Source organism: Chroicocephalus ridibundus, chromosome Z (assembly GCF_963924245.1).
Source record: "Chroicocephalus ridibundus chromosome Z, bChrRid1.1, whole genome shotgun sequence".
Lineage (NCBI taxonomy): Eukaryota > Metazoa > Chordata > Aves > Charadriiformes > Laridae > Chroicocephalus > Chroicocephalus ridibundus.
The window spans coordinates 55,160,992-55,186,456 of NC_086316.1; the positions used below are offsets into that span (position 1 = coordinate 55,160,992).

Consider the following 25,465-nt stretch of genomic DNA (forward strand, 5'->3'; position numbering starts at 1 on the left):
GCTCTCCACTGGCCCAGAGGTAACATCTCCTTTTCAACTGGAAACTTTTTGTCACTAAGATCAGTTGGTTTTAATCACTGAGAAATCATTTGTGCTGATGTACCAGTATTGTTTTCCTCCAGGGCTTCCAGCAGTGGCTACTGTGTCCTTTCTTTGAAAACACAACATGAAATTAATAATTCTGATGGCAAGTGATTACCCTCCTGGGGTTTTCTCAATTGGTTTCCTGTGTCTTTTTAAAACATTACTAATTGACGTTAATTTTCTCACTACTATCCCCGCAGTTAATTTGATGGACACTTCACAACATGTCTACAATAGTGTTTCCTGTTTATTTTTTCATAAAGTACCTATTGTTACACAGCTTTGAGGGAGTGCCACAAAACAAAGTGTTGAGAGAGAGACACACTGATCACATGTTTATAGGTAGGGGTTGTGGTCTACGTGTGCCCCTATAGCACTTAGCAGTTAGTATCCCCAGCTGTGGAAGCCCAGTCAAATAGCAGGTGAATTTTCCAGGGACACATGCTCTTCTTTGATTATTCCAAAATCTTAGGGTGCTGTAGTCCAACACTGCTACTGTATCTCAGGCATCCACCTTCCTTTGGGGCAAAGACCTTGCAGAGCTCAACAGTTGCTTTAAATCACCCTTTTTACCTAGTGGTTCAAAAGGCTGGGGAAGAACTTCTGCATGTATGGTCGTGTCTTGGTCCTGCTTGTTCTCTCAGCCTGTGGTGATACACCACTGTCTGAGTGGTATCCTACAGCTCAAAGCTCTTTCTGCAAAGATTTACCTCCAGTTACAGCAGCTGTCTCAGGTAGCCTCTGATTGACTCTCTTTTGGCAGAAAGGAGCTACTGTAGAGTTTTATTAATGTATTTTATGTATGAGTACATTATGCAGAGTTCTGTTTTTCCCCCTGCCTGGAAGTGTTCAAGGCCAGGCTGGATGGGGCTTTGAGCCGCCCGGTCTAGTGGTTGGTGTCCCTGCCCATGGCAGGGGGGTTGGAACTAGATGAGCTTTAAGGTCCCTTCCAACCCGAACCATTCTATGATTCTGTGTAGTTCTTTGTTTTATATGACAACGTACCATCTAGCAGACCTTCCATTTTAAAAATATACTTACTGAACCAGCTTACATGGTATCACATTCACTCACTTGCAGAAGCAGGGAAAAGACAGGATGTCTGAAGACCTGCCCAAAATCACACAGGAAGATGGTGTCAAGGTTGTGAGCTCTTACCACAATGTGCTGTGCCACGTTGTTCTGTTTCAGCTGTGGCTGACAAAGGTGAAAGTGAGACTATTGAAAAACTCATGTTTTTTGCTTTTAGCTTATGGCAGTACTCACCACTGTTTCCTGTAGCTACGTCTTTATTCAGTTGTCTCCAGATATGCAGTACAGCCAACATCCATTTCATTCGCTGGGATAGCACTGCTGCCCACCTCCAGACCAGAGAGGCATTGCACTTGAACAAGTGAAGCCAAACTTACGCAGCTTGTCTCAAGCCAAGCCTTAAGCTAACAGGTAAATAAAAAAACACAGACGGAGTATGGAAACACAAGAGTGACAAGGTATCCTACAGATAATAGTAGGGCATGCTAGGAGCAGACCTCATCAGCTATTTGAGACTCTTGCTAACCAGTCCATCCTGAACTCCAAACTTGGCACAAGTTCATAGGGGAAGCACTCCAGGGAAATGCAACAACGTTTCCCTGGGAATTCTGGAAGTCCAGAACTGACTGCTTGGAAACCTAGTTCATGTCTCACCTGTGAGAGGTCTTGCCCAGCCCTGCATAAATATTGAAATTCACTTCTAGCTTTATTTCAGGTATCTTATTATTTTTCAGAAGTCAAATCCTCTTCTGTTTATGCAAATGTATTTTCTGTTACAAAGACACTCTATCAAATAGATTTAATTACTAGACAAATTGTAGGAAAGAGACATTACATGTTTCTGTGGGGTACACAGTAGATAGACCAGGAAGAAGAGAGGGGAGGCACTGCATTCCCATAGGACATGGAACTGCAGCTATTTGATTGCAGGTTCTGGGATGCCTGTTCTGTGAAAACAAACCAACGCACCTCATACCACTGTCAGAGCTTTGTGCATAGCTTAGGTCCCCATTACAATTTCCATGAAAATCTAATTTGCCTTACCTACCGCCTGCCATTCCCAAGTCATCTTTGTTAGTCTTCTCTTTACTAAATCAAAGACATTTTGTGCATAAATGAGGTCTTAAAAATCCTTACTCCTGAAGAAACCTACAACTCCGTTTCTTATTTCAACAAATCAGTGAAGTCAAGTAGGTTGCTATCTTATGCATGCTGGTCATCTATTCATTTCTGATGGATACTATTTTCTATTCAGGAATATACTGTTTCATTAAAATCAAAATATATTATTCTTCTAGTTTTTGCATTTTTAAATATTGCCCTTAAATTAACATCAATAATTGAAAATCCATAATCAAGGAGGAACTTAATGATTCCAGTGGAACTGGGACTTCACTCCAGATGTTATGCACAAAGATAATTCAGTCATGAAGGATGCTGTCAGCAGAGAACTTCAAATCTGGGGCATGTGAATAACTAACTACTTGACCAAACTGCTGAGCAAGAGACTGGCTTTCTCAGTCTCTCACTTTATCTGACACTAACTCAGACACACATACTAAAATAACACCCATGAAGCAAGGTCCTTCATACATGCCAAAGTCATATACAGAAATGGAGGCATGGAACTGCTTCCCCTCACCAGAGACCTCTGTCCTTCTCATCTTAGCTCCAAACAATTGTGAAAGAAGACAGGAAGTTTTCCTTTTTTCTAATTCTGTACTTGGAAGAAAAATTTTAGCTCATTTTCCTCTGCCTTTTGGTAGGAGACTTCGAAGTGGGAGCTACAAAAGTGGATAGACAGAGAACAAAATGGCTCCAGTCCTTCCTTTGAGAGGACTTAATACCTGAAATGATAAAAAAGAGGGATTCAGCACAGAAACCCTATTTCAATAGGTCAATAGGAAAAGGAAAAATAATACCTTGTTTTCTGCTCCTCCTTCTTTCCAGCTAAAAACCCCTATACATATATATGTAACGAATTCTCCTGCTCCTGCTTTCACTCACCTAATAGGACTCCAAGGGAAACAACAAGGTCACACCAGTCACTCTTGGTTGCTACATGAGGACTGGACTGAGGTAATAGCTTAGTTTATTACTCAAGTCCACTGTGCATGCTCACAAAGGGCAAGACATGGATAGCAGTGGACTACTTACAGAAATGGAAACTTTTCAAAGATAATTTTGTTCCATTACATTGTTCCCTGAGCCTTTTCTCCTCAATAATGCAGCATGACATTGCCATCAACTGTTAGTACTATGTCAAGAAATGCCCTTTGGGAATGCAGTGCCTCATCTCTATTCTTCCTTGCTTTAACTCCTGTACATCCCAGAGAGTCATTATGGTGATTCCTTCCCACAGTTCCTCTAGTGACTGAATCTCTAAGGAACATATGGGGAAGCTTCAAGCATTATATTTCTTCTGGGAAAATTCTGGCACTGGCTGTATACCTTATTTTGCAATCTCAACTCTAGCACAAAAATTTAGATGCACTCAAACACAAAACTATTTTTTTCTAGTGACCAATCTGAAAGGGAAAAAAAAAAAAGGAAAAAATGTAAAAACTCATCAATAGACTTTGAATCTGTACAGCAGGACCATGTCCCTGGGAGAACAAAGATGAGTGCTGCTTGAGCTCATGCAGAAACTGGTGTCAGGAATAGCTGTTCCTAAAGCCAATGAGCTAGTAATTTGCTGGTACATTTCACAGCCATTTCCTTATACCAGAAGAAATGGGGATGGATAAGGAGTCAAAAGAGAGCTTCTGGGTCAGGATTAAAGGGAAGGTATGGACAGGTGACATTACAGTGGGGGTGTGCTACAGGCCACCCGACCAGGAAGAACAAGTGGAGGAGGCCCTCTATAGACAGATAGGAGCAGCCTCACATTCACAAGCCTTGGTCCTCATGGGGGACATCAACCACCCCAGTTATCTGTTGGAGGGACAACACAGCAAGGCATAAGCAATCCAGGAGGTTCCTGGAATGCATTGATGATAACTTCCTTCTCCTCATTGGCTCCTTTATCATTTGGAGAGGTGCCATGCTGCACCTCATTCTCACCCACAAGGAGGGGCTGGTGGGGAATGTGAAGCTCAAGGGCTGCCTTGGCGGCAATGACCATGAGCTGGTGAAGTTCAAGATCCTCAGGGCAGCGCGGAGCGCGCACGGCAAGCTCACTACCCTGGACTTCACGAGCAGACTTTGGCCTCTTCAGGGATCTGCTCGGTAGAGTACCATGGGATAAAGCCCTGGAGGGAAGAGGGGCCAAGAAAGTTGGTTAATACTGAAGGATCACCTCCTCCAAGCTCAGCAGCGAAGCATCCCAACGAAGACGAAGTCAGGCAAAAGCGCCAGGAGGCCTGCACGGATGAACAAGGAGCTCCTGGACAAATTCAAACACAAAAGGAAGCCCACAGAGGGTGGAAGCAAGGACAGGTAGCCTGGGAGGAATACAGAGAAATTCTCCGAGCAGCCAGGGATCAGGTTAGGAAAGCTAAAGCCCAGACAGAGTTAAAGCTGCTCAGGGACGTCAAGGGCAAGAAGAAAAGATTCTACAGATATGTCAATGATAAAAGGAAGACTCGGGAAAATGTGGGTCCTCTCCCAAAAGAGACAGAAGACCTGGTTACCCGGCGTATGGGGAAGGCTGAGGTACTCTGACTTTTTTGCCTCAGTCTTCACAAGCAAGTGCTCTAGCCACACTGCCCAAGTCACAAAAGGCAAAGGCAATGACTAGGAGAATGAAGAACCATCTACTGTAGGAGAAGATCAGGTTCAAGGCCACCTGAGAAACCTGAAGGTGCACAAATCTGTGGGACCTGACGGGATGCGTCTGCGGGTCCTGAGGGAACTGGTGTATGAAGGTGCTAAGCTGCTATCCATGACATTTGAGAAGTTGTGGCAGTCCAGTGAAGTTCCCACTGGCTGGAAAAGGGGAAACATAACCCCATTTTTAAAAAGGGAAACAAGAACGACCTGGGGAACTACCAGCTGGTCAGTCCCACCTCTGTGCCCAGCAAGATCATGGAGCAGATCCTCCTGGAAACTCTGCTAAGGCACATGGCAAAGAAGGAGGTGATCAGTGACAGACAACATGGCTTCACTAAGGGAAAATCGTGTCTGACAAATTGCGTCCCTCTATGACAGGGTTACAGCCCTGGCACATAAGGGAAGAGCAATTGACATCATCTACCTGGACCTGTGCCAAGCTTTTGACAACATACCACATGACATCCTTGTCTCTAAATTGGAGAGACATGGATTTGACAGATAGATCACTCAGTGGATAAGGAATTGGTTGGATGGTTACACTCAAGGGGTTGCGGTCAGTGGTTGATGTCCTAGTGGCAACCAGTGACAAGCATCTTTCCTCAGGGTTCAGCACTGCAACTGGTGCTGTTTAACATCTTTGTCAGCAACACGGACAGTGGGATTGAGTCCACCCTCAACAATTGTGCCAACAACACAAAGCTGCTTGGACTGGGTGATATGCTGTAGGGAAGCGATGCCATCCAGAGGGAACCAGACAGGCTTGAAAGGTGGGCCCGTGCACACCTCATGATGTTCAACGAGGCCAAGTGCAAGGTCATGCATGTGGGCTGAGGCAATCCCAAGCATATCTACAGGCTGGGCAGAGAAGGAATTGAGAGCAACCAAGAAGGACTTGTTTGTTGACGAGAAGCTCAACATGAGCTGGCAATGTCCGCTTGCAGCCCAGAAGGCCAACCATATCCTGGGCTGCATCAAAAGAAGTATGGCCAGCACGTCGACAGTGGTGATTCTGGCCTTCTGCTCCACTGCTGAAACTCTACCTGGAGTACTGCATCTAGCTCTGGGACCCCCAACATAAGAAGGACATGGACCTGCTGGAGCAAGGCCAGAGGATGGCCACAATGATGATCAGAGGGGCTGGAGCACCTCTCCTGTGAACACAGGCTGAGAGAATTGGGGATGTTCAGCCTGGAGAAGAGAAGGCTTTGGGGAGACCTTAGAGCAGCTTTCCAGCATCTGAAGGGGGCCTAACAAGACAGTGGGAGAGGGACTTTTTACAAGGGCATGTAGCGATAGGACAAGGATTAACGGCTTCGAACTGGAAGAGGGTAGATTTAGATTGGATATTAGGAAGAAATTCTTTACTGTGAGGGTGGTGAGACACTGGCACAGGTTGCCCAGGGAAGCTGTGGATGCCCCATCCCTGGAAGTGTTCAAGGCCAGGCTGGATGGGGCTTTGAGCAGCCTGGTCTAGTGGGAGGTGTCCCTGCCCATGGCAGGGGGGTTGGAACTAGATTATCTTTAAGGTCCCTTCCAACCTAAACCATTCTGATTCCCCAGTAAAAAGACAGGTGGAGCTGGAGCAACCAGTCTGTTTTGCATCTATCTGTCCTGTCTTCAACTCTTTACACCGTTGTACTGAAGTTGCATTTTTTTTTCTCCTGCTTTTCTGTACTACTGCAGTAACATTAGGAGGGCATTGAGAAGAAAGGAGAGCCTGTCTTTGTCCCCCATTTAAGTAACTAGAGTGAACAAAAAAAAGACCCTCCTAGTTTGCAAGCCCGGCAAGGTCAGTGCCGAGCTGACTGTGGTGGCAATACATGCACAGTCCCCTCCATCATCAACAGAAGGGCATTGGGGTGCGACAAGCACTGCAAGTGGTACAGGCTCTTCCAAGACATTATCTGAGAGCCCTACCCACAGACCACTCAGTTTATGATACCTCAGTCAAATGACAGCACATCTGTGGAAACACTAACAAACCTATTTCTGATACTTAATGGGAAGCACCCTCTCCCCCATCAACTAGGAAGTCCCTGTTCCACTTTATAAAGGAACCTCAGATAAATCGCTGGGAAACTTCACGGCAGAAGGAATGATGATTTTTTTTCTCCTTAATCCTCCTCTTCCAAATGACCAAACTGCATAAAGTGGAGTTCCCTGACTTTTTTTCCAGGCACAAACTGACACATTAAAATTTCGTCTGGTTCAGGTTCAGATTCAGGTTCAGAACGGATTTCAAAAGTTTTTAGTAACTCAAAACAGGCTCTTACAGAATAAATTTTTGCAGCTACCAGCTCTGCCTACAAATCTAGACATAGAGGAAATACATTAAAATATTGAGAATAACATCTCGGCAGCATGGCTATAGGACAATTCAGTCTGATAGTAACAGTGAAACCATAACCAAGTAGACATTATATACAACAGCTCAGTTGAACTCCAGTAAAATCTTTATGCCCTACCATATCACCACTCATTTTTGTGTCAGAGAAAAACCCTGTCTAAGGCACTCAGAATTTGAGACTAGAAGCCTCAGAGATGGCTTTTGAGTTCAAAAGTGTGTGATAAATTTATCAGATGGTGCTGCAATTTTTAAAAAAAAATTAAAAAAACCTGGATAAGCCTTTTGTGCATATGTGCAGGAAAGATTCCTCCTGCCCACCACATGTAAGCTTTCTCTCCTGCTAATATGCTGTTGGACACTGGCATGAAATACTTAAGTTGGTTAACAAGGAACAGAGATACCACTACAAAATTTAGAGACCGAAGAAAAAGCATCATTTCATAACAGCAAGCGAAATTATCATTTTGCCTTCATGTATTATCAAAGTTAACAGTTGTGACTGTGCCACTAAATAGAGATGGTGAAATCAAGCAGAACAGGTAGCAAATACAACTACTTGTTATTTAGGCAGATGATCATTCAAGCAGTATTTGGCTTATCAGTAATTTTTCCTATTATGTCTTCTACACTGGAGAGCATCTCAGAAAATCAGAAAGGGTGGAACTGCATAAACAGAGGCAGCTTTTATCCTGCTGTATTTTCTTTATAAGTATCAGGGTATAATATTAACTTCTCTGTTACAAAAAAAATGCTGTTCCCTTGCATCACAGCTGGGAAGTATAAACAAGCTTCAAAGCAAGTATTTTGCAGGAATTTATCTATTACACCTTTTAATTGAAATTTTTTAAGCACTATAGCAGAATGCAATATATTGTACAGCTCCTATTAAGCATCAACAAAATTGCTTTGCTGCAGTAATACAAGAGCAAGTAGGATTCAAGATAAGTAATCTAATTTTTATCTAATTCTAGTAATTTGATTTTATCAGAACATAAGCTATAGCCGTGGAAACCACAGTCATAGTGCTAAAGCACTCTACTTCACAAGCCAACATGTACTTCAAGTACTTCAGACTCTTCCTTGATATTTTTCATCTGATGAGTGTGAATATCCTGAAAAAAAATGTTTAATGTACCCTGGTCAAACCACCACTTTGTGTGTGTACACTCACAAGCACACCCATAGTCTTCAGGATTTTTGAATATGCAGAACAATTACTTTGCTTCTGTATGAATGAGATAACAGAAAGAGTCCTGTCCTGCAGTGCTCTCTTCCTACAGCTATTTCATTTTTGTGGGGGGTTTTTTTCTTTTTTTTTTTAATCCTAGGAAAACCACGGCTGATTTAGTTAGCCCATCTTTAGAAGGCAGCACTTCACTCTTCCTACCTACTTCACTCTTCCTCACACACACACACTGTGAGTGAAATGGTCGTGAATGCCAACATGCTTTTTCATCAGAAAAGACATATGCATCCTTAACATCAGGAGAAAAATAACACGTAAAGGCTTCACTAGAGCGAGAACCTGGCTATTGAGAACTGGTTACACAGCCAGCAAACAACCCTGTTCTGGTGTCCCATGTGCATATGAATCTGCTCTCTCACATACTTGAAAGTATGTCCGTATCACTACCTGACATGGAACCAAAAAATGTGGCTACCCAGGAGGAATCCTGTAAAGGAACAGGAAAGCTCTTTCTAGGCCAGTTGTTCAGCCAGTCCAGTTTGCAAGGGCCGGGAGGTCTTGAGACCGGAGGCATGAAGCTGAGGTCATGACAATGACTACGTTTTTCATTTACATAGCAGGTATTTCATAGCACCTTACAAAGGTAAGAAATCATTTCAAAGCCTTTCAGAACTTCCATAGTAAAGACCTGTTTGCTGAAAATAGAAGGGGAAACAAGCCAACTGATGTTTTTTGCATGAATGTTTTAAAAAAACTTTTGCAGCACTTTAATCAGCAAATTTCAATGAACTTGAAGAGAAAGATGCTGGATCCATTTTATAGAGATGAGGCAGTTTATTCAAGGTGTCAAAACAGGTCATATCAGACCCAGGCAAAGAACACACATTTGCTTTCTAGCCTCTGTAGTACCCCCATAGCATCATTTATTTGATTAGAAAATATATTTCTATGTACGTAACCAATTAATGTCATAGTTGTTTTGAACCTTCATGGTGAATCGTAAAAGCACTCTTATCATAGAACAGTATTTTGAAACTAAGCATCAATAATTAGATTATCATCAGCTGCATTTAACTCTGGAAGGCAGCAGCAATCTTGCATTTTGCAAATGTATCACTACTTTTTATTTATCCTTCACAATACTAGAAAGAACTCTGGTATTCTGAAATATGCCAGACAGCACCCACCACAACCCACTATCTCTGAAGAAAGTGTTGTCAATCAGAAATACATTCCAATTCTCACAGCAAGCAATTTCTTAGAGTAAAGGGGTTCTGAGTGATTTCATGGTACAAGAAAAGATAGTTAATGTAACACAGAAAAATTAAATTGTTAATTGACGTGTCACATAGTAAATGAAAAATTTTACTATCCACCTGAAAAAATAAGAATAATCATGCAAGGGCTACAGTGAAACAAAGATCTGTGTGCCTCAGCATGTAAAGGACTGGGTTTGTCATGAAAAATTTTTCGAGTCCATATAGTCAGGATTTTTGCAAGCAGGACTCTAGAAACAGCAGTGCTGAGATTTAAATTGGATTTTGAAACGGCTCTTTTGCCTGTGGCAGACAGTCAGAAATCCTGCTGACGGTCCAATTTATGAGAAACAGATGATGTCATTTTGTTAAAGCTCTCTTCTAGTTTCACATACCCAAGTGTTTCTGACAAATTCAGACTTTCTGCTTTCTGTGAAACATCCAAAAAGGTCAAGATCCCAAAGACTGAAGGGAAACAGAAAGACAAGAAATGGAACCACATTGTTTATCAAGTTCGTATTTTAATACCAAGCTGTGTATGTCTGTGTATATACTCTGTTGTGTTCAGGAAACCACATGCATACTGCATATAGGGAAGCTTCTTGATTCCTATTGGTATAGAATAATAGGATCAAAAACCACATCAGCAGACAAAATGTTGCAAGTAAAAGGACAGTGTTTATTTGCTTGCTTATTTTATAACATTATTACATTGATAGAATATTATTTTTAAAGGAAGACCATAATATATTCATCCAAAACTAGTCTGTTAAGCATATATATTTAAACTCTAATTTTTCATACACATAATGAAAGAAAATCATATTTTACAAATAGCTGTTTTTAATAGACCTTATCAAAAACACGTTTAAAAATAACTGCCAAAATCTGTCTCTTTAAATGTACAAAACACCTTTGTTGTGCTAAGATATCTTTCTTAAAAGCCAAAAATATTAAAGTCAACAGTTGAGTACACATCAAACCCTACTGAAAGCAGCAGTGGCAAAAAAATGTAAAAGCACTGTACAACGTTAAGTACAGCTTTTGTCTCAATACTGTACATATTTGCACTTGCTTAAAAAATGTTTTATAAAAACTTTTATTATCAAACTTAACACCCTTTCCTATGTGCAGAAAAATGGAGCCACTGAAATTATCTGTTTACTAAAATGTCTCCTCTGTCTCTGTATGTGAATCTTCTCTCACAATTCAAAAGGAATTTTACCATTTATTTCAATATGAGCAAGACTGGAAGTCTTCTTCAGCATACCACTGTGCAGTCCCCCTTACTCTCACTTGGTTTCCCCCTTAGTTTCATAATGCAAAATGTTACAAAATCTTTAACACATTAACTGAAGAAATCAGAACTCAAGTAGTTCAGCTTACGAGGCTGGTGTACGGATTAGTTCACTGCAAAACCATGTGTTCAATTAAACCGAAACCAATTGCAAATAATGCCACATGCTTTTTAATCAACATCCCCCTCTCCTCCTTGCTTGCTTTACAGCCCCTTCTGGCATTTCTTCTGGAATGAGCTTTTTAAGAAGGTGCGGTATCCTGGATCATCCACATATTCATTCCTAAAGCGGGAACTCAATACTCTCTGCCTCTTCTTCTCTCCCAAGATAATATCTGTTCCATAAAACGTGTCCTCGAATCTCATGTCAGAGGCTGTGGACTAAAACCAGACAATAATTACACATACAGCTTCATACAGGCCATCATATCCTGACATATTTTAGATAAGTACATGGAAACCCAGATATATTTCACTAGATCATATGAAGCTAGCTAAATTTCTGACTATGCAGCTATAACTGTTTTCAGTTATATTTTCAGTTATATTTCAGTTATATTTTTTATATATATCTAAATATTACATATATATTTTAAGTGCAATATTTAAAATACAATTTCTACTTTTCCGTATCTTGCACGTACTACCCATCATTTAGTTCTCAAGGTGGAAAACAGCAACATGGAAGTGATGCAATTATTGGCCAGGTTTGACCCTAGCAGTATCAAGTATAATCCACCACTCTGTGTTATTCAGGAAAGTTTTAAGTGCAAGGTACTATGGCATGGACCTCTGAAAAGAAACCTGCACACTGCCTAATTTGCGAAGAACTGGAGTCCCAAGTTCAGTTTGTTTGTCAGAAAACTTAAAACAGCTGGGAATCAACTGAAACAAAGCAGTGGGACAGCAAGTAGCAAGCCATTTGGGAAAAAGCAGTGGCAGAAAATATTTATAGAATTTGAGGCAATAGTAGGAAATCATGCAAAGGTCTGAGCACAGGCCATGGTTTGTTTTATTTAGTTGACTAAATGGAATGGTTTTAACCTATACTTAACTCCCCCCTATGAAGTTAATGGCATCAAATACAAAAAAACCTAAATATTGATCTATAAAAACCTCCATTTTAAATAGAGTAGAACAAACCCAACTACATTTGTCTTGTTATCCCTAGTAAAATGCAACAGTTTACATGCTACAGAACATGCACTTCATTAAAAATACTTTTCACACATAGTCTCTAAAACAAAAAATGGTAATGGAACGCTTTTTGAGTATAATGAGAAATCCCATTAAATATAACTAGATGGTTCATTTAACATTTTTCAAGACATCTCTCTTAACCCACGGTGGAGTCAGGACACTGAAAGATGTGTGCATGTATCCCAGATACCTTGACAAAAAGGTGTCTTGCCAAGACTATTTGATCAGCGCACCTCCCATTAGAAAGAGCTCTCCTAATCTTACTCTATTCCTTCAGTAAAACAGGGCACCCTGCTGGTGAGCACTCCCTCAGCCTCACGTTTCTCTGTCTCTCTTCCTTTCCCAGCTCTAGTGTCCCTTTCACACACGATGCTAATCCCTTCCTTTGACAACCTCCAGCTTCGGAAATATACAGCATCCATGCTGGATTGGCCGCTGAGAAGTGGACGAAAGGAAATGGTGATAATAATGATGATGCCAGCTGCATGTGGCAAGGAGCATAGAAAAGGAAAGTCAAACTGAAACCTTCTTCAGCTTCCTCCCCACATAATGCTACGTTAGTCCACCAAACTCATCTAATCTGATGTATGGCTGAAGAATCAACTCTATACATCATGCCCCTACAACTCCTTGCACCCAACTCTCAAGAATCGGCTAATTAATGTCACATAACAGATGCATGAACAGGTAACATGTATGTGCCCACCTCCCTGCAGCAATGAAAAATATACTGTACACTGCTCTCTCTTTCAAAGCTTCACTAAAAGTATTCTTTAAATAAGAGGGAACTTTTTTATTCAGATCAGTGGATTATTTTTTGTTCTCAATTATGACAAGAGTTTTGCATCTTTATGTTTTGCTTTTACATGTTAAGAAACCTAACTTTTAACTTGCAATGCAGTTTTGAACAAACAGTTGTAGAACAGGACAGGGACATGAGAAGAACATGGTGCTCTCCTGAGCAGACACAGTATTTAGCATTAATGGCAAAGATATGTAACAGCGGTCACCTTCTCTCCTCCAACAACTGCAAAGCAGAACTTTCCTGTTTCAAACTTTGTCATGCTCTTTATGAACCTCAACACTTTTCCACACGGCATACACATAAACGACTAGCTGGTGGATGTTGTTTGAAACTGCAGGAAACTAAAAAAACGCAGCGAAGATTTAAACCAAAGACTAGTGAAATGCTGATAAGTCCTGCCAGTGACATTAGTGAGCTCTGATCAGCTGCTTTGTTTCTTAGAAAAAGTTAACTGCATTTTTACTGAATTCAATGCTTTTAAAACCACAAAGCTCTGAGAACTTGGGAAGTTTTTAAAACGTACACATGAGAAAAGAATTATGTTTGACATCAGCATTTGTCTGTTTTGGAAGAACAACTAACCATTCTCACTAGCAAATGGACACTTGTGCTAATGGTTGTGCTGATCTAGCTAGTCATATTAGTACAGGCTTCAGAAAATATTTGTCCAGTTTAAATTGAAAATCCAGAATAAAGGCAAGGATAGCATTATTGGCATTTTGAGCGCATATATATATATATACACTATAAAGTTATCATCAGCAAATACTCACAAAACGTGCTTTTACTCTCTTAGGAAGTTCTTCATCTAGTGTATAGATCTCTTCTCTCTTCATTACTATTTGAGAACCATCTTCAAACTCAACCTGATTTAAAAAACGGGTATTTAAAAATAAAACCATAATTTAACTCTTGCAGGAAGTTTCTGGGAATGTCTCCAAACAAAAATATATATGCAAACACAGAAGGCTTATATACAAATATTTTACTAGCTATTTTAGTGAGGTAAAATTAGGATACAACACGAAAAATGTTATTTCTTAGGAACTGCAACAAATTCATAAGTTGAAAATAATATCTAAGCAAAGAGACTTCAAAATCAACACTACACATGAAGTAAAATTTATGAGATTAGGAATGTCAAGCAGTAACAACACAGACAACATTATTTTGTAGGAGTGACGTATTAAAATGTCTTCATGTCATTTTTATTTGCCTCTAATTTTTTTTACTTGCTTCTAATAAATAAAAAATAAATTTTAACATCCTGTGCTTCAAGGTTGAGGAAGACCATGTCAAAAAAAAGTATGAGTGACAACTAAGGAAATACCAGTTAACAGAATTTTATTGAATCTGATGGAATTTCTTTAAAATGCTCTGTTCAGAAGATGAAAAGCTTTATCATGCTTAGGTTTAGATTTAATCCAACATGAACCCCGTTAGCAGAAAATGAGAAAGGAAATGCAACTAGGTGTTGGGAATGTTAAAAAGCTGAGGCTTTGAAGCATTTAAGTCTTTTCAGTAGCTTCTGATATTTTTTTTTAATACTTCATCTCACAATTGTGAATTTCAGCTATTATCCATGACTGCAGTTTTAGTTCCCACAGAAACTGTACTTTAAAGTTTGGTATAACCTAAAAGAAGAACCATTCCACATCCTTAGGTGACTTAATGAGACCATACAAATGACAACAACAGACTTAGGTTGGAAGAATAAGCCCAAATACCTACATAGGAAAACATTAACTTATCAAAGGTATTATCATAGATAAAAATGAAAAAACATGTATTTGAACTAGTAAATAGACTGTGTTTCGTATGTTCAAATTAAAATCTTGCCATGACTATGTCAGATTAATTGAGAACAGCTAAAAAATCTGATATAGTATATCCATTCTCAAAAGTCAGGGTACAGATCTATGAACTATTAACATCTTTAAAAGCATTTATTTTTTTTTACAGCTATTTAACAGGGACGCACAGATCTGGAATGGATTTAAAATGCACAGAGCACAGATGGACACCGAGGTCACAAAAGTCATCTGTGCTCCTTACTACCTATGTTAGAGGAACTTAAAAGTCAATTTGACTTAAGCTTGTTTAATATAATTATGGCAATTTAGGTACTTTTCCCTAGGATGCAGGAAGAGCCTTTCTGCTATTCCTGCTCCTTATTGAACAATATATTTGGTAATTTTTTTTTGCGTAATAGAGTGGGCAATAATGGTTTTTGCATCACTGGTGAAAGAACTGGGCAGGAAATGAACTCTGCCAGATCCATGACATCAGAAAACCACCTCCTGAAAGGGCAATTTTGTGTTTTTACAGGTAGTGTACAGCAGCAAGCAACTGCATCAAATCACAGAATCTGGCATGTTTGCAGTATGAAATATAGTGAACATTTACAATGAAGAGTAACTGTAAATTCTTCAGCTATAATTCAGCATACCATACTGTAAATAAATTTGCTGTACTGTTAAAGGCCATCACAACAACAGCTTCTCTACAACTTTCAATGGTATCATGATTCATGCAAAATATAAACCCACCATCTCTAATAGCTCCAATTTAATCCAGACTTCAGAAACTACATTTCAAATCATCAATTTTTCCCCAGCAAGTTATTTTATTTGGACTTCTGCTGTTGTATTGTGTCTGTGTGGTATGTTATTCTCTCCATGAGATTTTCTTTTATCAGGACATCATAAATAAAAGGGTCAGCTGAAATTGTTAGAAAGCAATTAATAGGGTGAACGGATAATTTAATAATCTCAAATGAAGCTCAAAAATAAACAGTGACTGTCAGTTTCAAAAATTATCAAGACATCATACATAGACCGCATTAACAATTTCACTTGAACGCTTGCTTCATTTGTCAGGTGTAACTCTGCCTAGAGATTGTGCAGGATGCTGGGTCGTGAATGTCGAACTGGATGACACGAATTCTGGTGCATTGTGTCATAGCTCCTGCATACACAAGTACTGTCACATTCGGTACAAGTATCTCATGAACATGAGGAAAATTCACAGATTTATCCAAGTAGAATAGATGTGTCTTATTAGATCATAATACTAATTTCAGAGTCCTTTTCAGCCCCTCCTTTTGTTGTACCATCTGGGCAACCACAATAGATTTGGTAAGAGAATCTCAAGGCTGCAACAGAGACCTCACAACCCAGAAGAATGGGTATGTGTATGCACGGGTCCTACAAGCTATCAAACAGGCTATGTAGAAGGACCAAAGGAAGAACTACTAATGCGTTTTGAAGTTAGCCTTTCACCCTCCATGTAGCAGACTTCCTATAATCCGTGGCCATGTTGTGGCAGCCTCCTCTCCCGTCCTACAGATTGAAATTCTTGTTTGTCTCCGAAGTCCTACGTAGTGCAATCTGGACTCCTCCAAATCTTTAACCTTTGCTGTTTCCCCATGATAGGGGTTGTTACAAGGCAGTTTACTGTAATCTCTCATGGCTGTTATGCTGAGGAACTCCAAACCTTACTGAACCTCCGCATACCAATCCATTTTCCTTAAACTAAACTGCTTTCATCATACTGTCCAAGAGGTCTAAAATACGACAAACAAGTTTGTTTTGACTATGTCAGATTCCTTCATATATGAAAGATATGAACATTCATCTAGTCTACCTCACAGTACTCCTCAGAACACCAGCTGTTCAGAAGATTAAATGATTTGAAGATTAATGCTACTATAGGACAATAATCTTTATATTTTATAAAGAACTTTTCACCTTCACAATATAGTACATCTGCTAAACATAAGGGAAGAGGTAAGATTTAGAGACTAGCTCAAGGGATCAGGCATTTGAGGACTTGAGTTCGATTGCAAGTCATTGACAAAGTGAGAAGGTCAATGCAGCAAGTCATTTAGCCTCCCTGTGCCTTAATTTATCTACAGATATAATAGTAAATTTGCCATTTTTGTAGAGTAATGTGAGGCCCTCAGATGAAAAGAGTTACATGAGTGAAAATTATTATATATATATAAATGAAATGTACCTAGATTCTCATTCTTTCAGAAGTGCTATTATTATTGTGATTGTTTTATTGCAGTTTCTACCATTCACTTGGGTACTCAAAGCTGCTGACTGACTTTTCTCAAAGGCAAGCACATAAAAAAACAATTACTGTGTCTCTGAAATCAGAAGTCAGCTTTTTAGCCTTGCCTTCAGTGTTCAGTTCCCTTTTGCCTTTGCTGAGGATAAAACACTCCTTAGATTATGTGTTAATTAATTCAGAGGTGCCTCAGACAAATGAAAGTGGGGCTATTTATGCTCTTGTTTTTGCTGTCCTCCCTTCCATCCTTTTACAAAATGCCTAAGGTTCATTGTAGTCACACACCAATATTTAATTTTGTATTATTAATTGCATAATTACCTGACATCAAATAAGAGTAAATAACCTGGAGAAAATAACAAATATTATCTTTCAATCTTAATGTTCCACCTGTTCACCTGAGTTCTTATTAAATAACTCATTTTCTTCATTTTACATGAACAGGTGAAACCTCAACTCCCAAAGAGTGCACAGCACTTGTTAATGGTTTAGACAGCTTTATTTATTAGTTTAAATGCATTAACAGTTACAATAAGAGTCCACCCTCCAGCCTTCTGCAGCTTTGAAGGTATGGCTGTCCAGTCCAATGCTAGAGTTGAATGAGCAATTTGCAATGAAGACATCTGGAAAACGAGCACATGGTAATAAATATAGACACCCACCTGATACATGTGAGCTGTGTTTGTTCCCAGATATTTTGCGCCATACAGTTTTCCATCAGGCCACTTCACTTGGACAACCTCTCCCTCTGCAGGTGGGCCCAGCTTTATGCAGTCTCTGCTCTATTTACAAAGAAGGATGGATTCTCAAATCAGTGAGTGAGTCACTACACTTTGAAATTACCAGTAAGCTGCTTTTTACTACTTGGTAATTGGAGGAGATTTATTACCTTGTGTGTTTTGAGTTTTATAATCCTGCTAATGGGCTAACAGATGATACGGTTAACCTTTATGAAAATGAAACACTGACCAAAGAAACATTCTCTTTACAGCTTGATGCTGCATTGGCAAGGCAACATATGAAAAAATCAGACAGCTATCCGCAACTGTGATACATTTCCCCCAAAATCAATTTCCGTCACACATTGAAAATAAAGATCACTAAAGTGCAACTGCATATGTGCAGCACTTTCTCTTTTACATATTCAAGTAACTCATATTTTGTTAACCACAGCATATTTTTGCTAGTTGCTAACTTTGCTGACTGAAACATACTCTGATGGATCAAACTATAAATGGTGAGAATGCCAATGAGTTCTTTGCTTAGCTGATGGAGAAACACTGAAAGAATCCAAATGCTTACAAAGAAGAGCTAGGTGGGATTTTTCTTTTCAGAGGATATGAGGCAGGTTTTTTTTCCTCTGTTTTGCCCAAATTTTGTGCCTGGCTTGTTCAGTGTGTCAGAGCGGCACAGTTTATGCTATCTCCAACACATCCTTGTTATGGTTTCTTTTGCCCCATATCACTCAGTATGACCTAAATGTCTCATTCGCAGAGCACACTGACCACACACCCAGAACAACAGCTGTCTACATGAGGAAATACACGAAGGACTGGAAAAGGATTGTGTCAGGTCCGTGCTCACCAACTCTTTGGAAGCTATCTGTGCCAAATACTCACGCCAACAAAGGCACCTATACTCTATACTGACTACATCACAAGGTTCGTCATGTAAATTAGCACTAATTTAGTGGTATTCTCTTGGGTGATCACACTACCTGAGCTCACTGCTAAGAGGTCTAGACTGAGAAGAGAAAAGATAATGCCAAGGATTCAGATACAAGGACTCAGTGACAAGGTCCTGCAGGACCTGGAATTATCTCAGGTTGCTGCAGTACTATTACTGTTTTCAAAGTTTCAGATTTACATAGAATAATTTACAAAAATATTGTATTTTTGACTTCAACAGTTCACTTCCAACAGAGGCCAATGATCATCATGACAAAGAATTCAAAATGTGGGAGCAAAAATGCACCACAGTGAACCTTACTGGGACATTATCTTGTTATAATATCATGCTAACCAAATCCAGGCTTTATAAACTGTTTTTAATCACATGGATCTTAATCCATGAATTTGATTCAATGCATGAGAAAAGAACTAAAAAGCTGGATTTTCACAGAGACACATTTTCCTGTCAGACAACACTCTCTCTGTAATCCCTTGGGTGCTGTGCCAAGGGGACAGCTCTAAAATACGCCCTGCGTGTTTGCCTGTCAAAGGTTGCTGTGACAGCCACAGAAAGATGTGTCCTTTCAACTTCACCATATATTTGGGGTAGTAGGTGGCATTACTGTATTACCCTTCCTACCCAGGAGAGGGAGGAGGAGAGGGGAAAGGGCAGAGGATGGCTACTGCCTGCTTTCCAACAGTGAAATTGTTGGAAATTGAAATATGACTTCTCAGGGGACAGGGATCGCTAAATACTATGATAGCTCTGACTATAACTTAAATGAGACAATATTTTTAATGCTCTCTTCTCAGTGACAACTGTCAACATGCCTATTGTCATTACCATTATCATACTTCTTCCGCTATTTATTTAAAGTGCAAAAAGGAGTCTTGGCTAAGTGTCTCAATCAAACTTTTAACATGTATCATCGAAGATAGCAAATTTGCTGAAAATAAAAATATCTATCAACAATGTCAAGCCAAACTTCAATTTTCCAAGAACAAAATCCCAGCATGAATTGTTCCCTTTGCACCTTGCACAAGAAAAACACCTCACAGCTTCTCTAGGATAGCTAAAGGAATAGCTTATAGGGAAAATTAAGAGTTCTCATGCAGGTAACTAGACAAATAACAATCCCTTTCTCCATGTATCACAACAATGTCTTAGTCTTTGGAACAATGTTTGGGAAACCTGTACTAAATAATTTTTGCTGATTTCTGCCAGAGTTGTTCTCTTTTATTTTCATATTCCATAACCATTTTAGAGAGTGTCTTTTTTACTGCAAAAATAATTCTCACCATTTACTTCTGGGGAATGATTTCTTAGGCTGATAAAATTACAAAAATGCAACCTCACTTTTCCCAGTCATATAACGAAAAGTCAGACATCAAGATATGGCAACCCTTCAACATCCCTATAGCTGTAAATAACATACAGTGTGGGCTCAGTCTACATTCAGCTTGTAAACCATGTAAATTTCCCATACAATTACACAGTATATTTTCTTCTTCACATAAATAGACAAAATCATGCCTATTTCTAGTGAAAAGCTTATTCACTGAAGTGTCCAGTTTCATATTCCAGCTGTTTCACAGCTCAGAGCCCCAGCTCCAAGCATGGTCTGGTACAGAAGGTTGCTCAGGGACATGTCCAGTTGGGTTTGAGTACCTCCAAGGATGAATACTTCAGCATCTCCCCGGGGAAGCAGTCCAGCATTTGACAAGCCTCACAGTAAAAAAGTCTTAAGTGAAGAAAAATTCCGTGTTAAGGAATTTCCTGCATTTCAGTTGGTACCTGTTGTCTTTCATCCTGGCACCCTGCACCACTGAGAAGTGTGTGGCTCTATCGTCTTTACTTCCCCCATCAAGTATTTATACACTTGGTTAAGATCCCCCTGAGTCTACTGTTCTCTAGGCTGAACAGTTCCAGCTCTCTCAGCCTCTCCTCATATCACAGATGCTCCAGTCCTTTCACTGTATTTGCTCCTGTATGTCCCCATCCTTCTTGTACAGGTGAGTCCGTAACTGGACACAGCACTCCAGATATAGTCTCACCAGTGCCAGGTTTACAGCCATTCAAAAAAAGCTTCTTGTAAATGACAATAATTCTAAAGCTTTTCTTGTTTATTACAGGTGGTATTTTCTGGTTTTAGAAAAATGCATTTTAGGATTCGTTATATGCATTGAACTAAAATAGTAACTAATCCATTCACAATAGATGTTGGAAAAATACGTCGAAACACTGGGTTTGTCTCCTATGCTGGCACTAAGGAATTCTTGTGTACAGCACTACAGATAAAGCAGACATTTTTGCTGTTTTTCTCTTCTAATATTCCTCTGTTTTCACCACAGAAGCTGAACAATGCTTTGGTTCATTAAGGCTGGATGGAGCGTTTGCAAGTGGCAAATACTGTTGCAGTGGCAGGTGGTGATGGCTGACACAGAATAGGAAAAAATGTGGAGCCACACTAATAAAAAAGAGGGAGGAAGTCTGCACCTGAAGCATGTATTCGAATCCAGGAACTGCGAAATGTTGCAAGAATCCCAGAATTTGAATATAGCCACTGACACCTAAAGAAAATACCTTAATTTTTAAGAAGTTGAAAAAAAATATGTTGAAATGTTTTCTTAAATGAAGGCTAAAACATACAGATACTCTGGTCTAAGATGAACTTATGAACTATTGAGACTATTATCCAGAACTGTCAGAAACAGATGCTCCTTGGAGACCTATAATTTTATTTTGACAATGTTTTGCCTGGCAATTATGTTACTAATTCAGCTATTTCAAATTCAATAATTAGTTTTGAAATTGTGAGAATATAAGAGCCTTTGACTTCTTCTAGGTTTGATCCAAAGGAGCTACATTGAAAATAAATATCACTTCATTCCTTCTGAATCTAGCAGCAGGAAAAGTTTTTCATTAGCTTCTGCCTTTCAACCGTCAGCTTACAGTTCAATGTTTGATCTTTAAGGAGCTTAAACAGAATCATATCCTTCCAAATCTCATTCAGCCTTTGGTGAATGTGGAACGTGACTGGTGAAGAAGGGATCAATTAACTCCTTTAACTTAAAGTAATGGTCATAAAGGTTAAAATTGTATTCAATATCACATCAATAACTTTGGTCATTGTATCTCAAGAATTTGTTTGAAAAGAGGAAAATGCAGCCCATATGGCATCTCTTAGAGGAGTTATAAACCCAACAGTAGTCAAATATTTTAAAATGTTCCTAGAAAACAACTCAAATGGAAAAATGCCAGTACTTGAATATTCAAATCAGGAGGTAACTTCATCAGATCACCTGGCTCTTGATAATTGTTTTAATGATGTGCTCCTACCCTGACTCAAGAGAGGACAGAAGAGTTGTGATGATGAAGGTCCCCAATTCGATCCCACAATTGATAACCTAGACTAGTATGTTTTGTTTTAAAAGCTGCTTTTGCCTCCCATTCCTACTTTTGCATGAGCATTCTGTGGAACTTCTCTTATTAGGATGAAGAAAATCAATCTCCATTTTGATCAGACCAGAATATTTTCTGTGGGAGATTACTGAACTCAGTTCTCACAGCTGTGCTCCTACAGTGGGCTTAATAGAGAAAAAGGAGAATGAAACATTGTGAGGTATAAGACGTTTGCAATCTATTAAGTAACAGTCTGAAGACCCTGCTCTACAGCTGATGAGTATTACTGGAGACCAGTTTTCCCTGAATATAGCCCTAAAACATTCATATATATCTATAAAACAATACAATGAAGATGGAGATTTCTTTTTCCGTGTATAAAAAAATTAAGGCCAAAAACTTGGAAAGATATTGAAGAAAAATCAGTTTATAGTGTACATGTTAAGTGGGAATATTGTCTGCAAGGGATTCACTCTTGAAGTTTACTCTTATTCACCACTAACCACCTGATTAAGCAGAATTTTTTCCCTTATAGCCGCGCTGTTTTAGAAATCTGAGGTTTAAATGATGCAAGTTTATGAATGTAAATTAATTTGTTAGACATGCAGAGCAGCGTCTTCCTTTTCTGAATCATTTCACTCTTTTGGAACTTGTTAAATAATTTTCAAATCCACCATAACCAAGAACATTCTTCCACCCATTTCCCATGAGGGCATCTCTACAAAATCCACAACACGGAGCATCAAACGGTCATCAAGTATTAACCAAGACAGCAAATATAATCACGCTGGCACCTCTGTCTTCAGGAGAGTATCTGAGCAGCCCCTATCCCATGAACAACCTCAGAAACTCCTATTTTGTTCTCCTCAACACCAATAGAATTGTTTATCTGTTTAACTGGCAGACACAGCGCTGAGCTACGTTATTTTTCAAATCACTATGGTGATTCAGACTGTATTAAAAAAATAAAATTGTTTACTTAAATTGTATTCAAATTACAGCATTATTCTCAATATCACTTAGCAAAAATTTCTACATCTCCTAGACACTCCTGGGTTTTACTTGCTGATTTGCTTTGTTTCCAAAACAAAGCTCAAAATTTACCATTGTCTATTCAAATTGTTGTCAAATACCACTGATAGTATAATTGGCATAACAATACAGGGCTAAAGTCATTAAGTGTGGCTCTTGCAACAGGTTTTGTGAACCAGCACATACTTCTAATCCTATTTTTGCTGGATAGCTCTGTAACACAGCGACAGAATGAAATACACATGGATTTTATAAATTATTTTACTCAATGGTACAGGAATAGTATAAATATACACAGAACGCGACTGTCATTATTTTTGCTGGGATGCTATCAGTTTAAAGACAGTTTAAATGTAAGCTCAAAACTAGAACTTGTAACAATTAGTTTAGCTGAACATATTTTTCATCCTTTGAAGTTACTCGTTATTTTCTGTACCATACAACATCAAAGCCCTCTAGGAAGACATATTCCAATCAATCAACAGCAGTCTTGCAGGACTACTGTGTAAGAATCCATTTCGTTGTGCTGCTGCAGCTTTCTGTATCAGAGGGTTCTTGTGAATCCCACTATGCTGTTGTCATGCAACTTGGCAAGAAGGAACGGCAAAAGGTAGAGGTAAGCAGCAGCCTGGCTTCAGCCCTGTTATGTGCCTGGTGATACAGATCCCCTCCGTATTGTTCCATCCCTCATGCACAGGGGGCATGGCACAATATTGTAATCCTCCTCCTGGCAGATGGAAAGCTCATAATCTCGCCCCGAGGTTTCAAAAATCAAAGAAAAACAGATATCTAAAAGAGGAACTAGAGCCAAATCACACTCTGTAATTGCAATAAACCTGGCCTTCCTATCAAGATATTTTTTTACTATCATTCATCTCATGTTTTTTGTAAATTTATACATACTGTTAAAATCAAACGGTGAAATAGAAACTGTCCATTTTCTGTCATCCCCTGCATTGCTCAGATCCGTAAGAATGACGCAGACGTTAGTACTAGTCTATCTAACCACAATTTGCATGGAGCAAGCCATAGTATTGACTCATTTGGACTTTCATCCTAGAAATTCCATGGTTTCTGAAAAATAACTTAAAATTCATGCATGGTCTCCAAAACTGAATAACCAACACCTCTATCCTCCTATTTTGGAGGAACTGAAATTAATTTCACAGCAAATTCAATTCATAGAACATTCATTTCAATTTATAGCAAACAAGCATTCTGATATTAATCACGAAATTAACAGTTACTTCCCACAACACAGACGACACACACTAACTACATCTGATTTTCATTTATAAGACTTCAAGTGGATTTCTAGTCCCCAGATTTACAACATGAAAAAGCAGGAAAAATCCAGGCCTGTTTATCGGGCTTTTGCACAGAAATTGGCCTCTGGCTGACTTCAGTTGAACTGCAGCAGTCGTTTCTAAAATTTCCCCTTAAATTAGGACCTGAGTTAAATTCACTACCCGACTTCATTGCTACTAGGGTACCTACCATGAGAGCCAGCTCTCTGTACTGACAGGAACCAGCTGAAGGTGGTTTGAGAGGGAAGGAGTAGAGAAATGAGCACAGGGTGACAGCACTGTCAGGAAGAGTTAATTCTTGCTGTACAGACCCTACAGACCCACAAGAGAAAAAGGCTCCTGCAGCAGAGCAGGAGAGGTACCTCTGAACAGTCCTGAGGATGGAGATGCAATGTCCCCAAGGCCATTCTGTGAAGGCACTTGTCCACGTTCCTTCAGCTAGCATTAACTTTCAGTGTGAGTGCTAGCGATTAAGCTCCCACAGCCACATTCACCAGTGATTGTTTCATAAGGAGCATAAAATCATAGAATGTGTTGGGTTGGAAGGGACCTTTAAAGGCCATCTAGTCCAAACCCCCTGCAGCAGGCAGGGACATCTTTAACTAGATCAGGTTGCTCAGAGCCTCATCAAGCCTGGCCTCAAATCTCTCCAGGGATGGGGCCTCCACCACCTCGCTGGGCAACCTGTTCCAGTGTCTCACCACCCTCATTGTAAAGAACTTCTTCCCAATGTCTAATCTAAACCTACCCTGCTCTAGTTTAAAACCATTGCCCCTCGTCCTATCGCTACATGCCCTTGCAAACAGCCCCTCCCCAGCTTTCTTACAGGCCCCCTTCAGGTACTGGAAGGCTGCTATAAGGTCTCCCAGAGCCTTCTCTTCTCCAGGCTGAACAACCACAACTCTCTCAGCCTGTCCTCACAGGAGAGATGCTCCAGCCCTGCAGCTCCAACATGACTAATGGGTTCACAACTAACACCTCCGACTTGGAAAAGCCTG

General features: G+C 39.6%; 1 protein-coding gene across 4 annotated transcripts in view; it reads right to left on the reverse strand.

The window, feature by feature from the left end:
* Nucleotides 1-10,395: 10,395 nt before the first annotated feature.
* Nucleotides 10,396-25,465, reverse strand: part of KDM4C (lysine demethylase 4C) — a 274,028-nt gene continuing 258,958 nt past the window's right edge. For 3 of the 4 annotated variants that reach the window (XM_063320642.1, XM_063320639.1, XM_063320640.1), the window contains 3 exons: nt 17,718-17,837; nt 13,755-13,847; nt 10,396-11,357 (listed from right to left, as the gene is read on the reverse strand). In XM_063320642.1, the coding sequence (XP_063176712.1) occupies nt 11,181-11,357; nt 13,755-13,847; nt 17,718-17,837 (390 nt within the window). In that variant the 3' untranslated portion in view covers nt 10,396-11,180. The remainder of the gene's footprint in view (nt 11,358-13,754; nt 13,848-17,717; nt 17,838-25,465) is intronic. The other variant, XM_063320641.1, reaches the window with a different exon arrangement.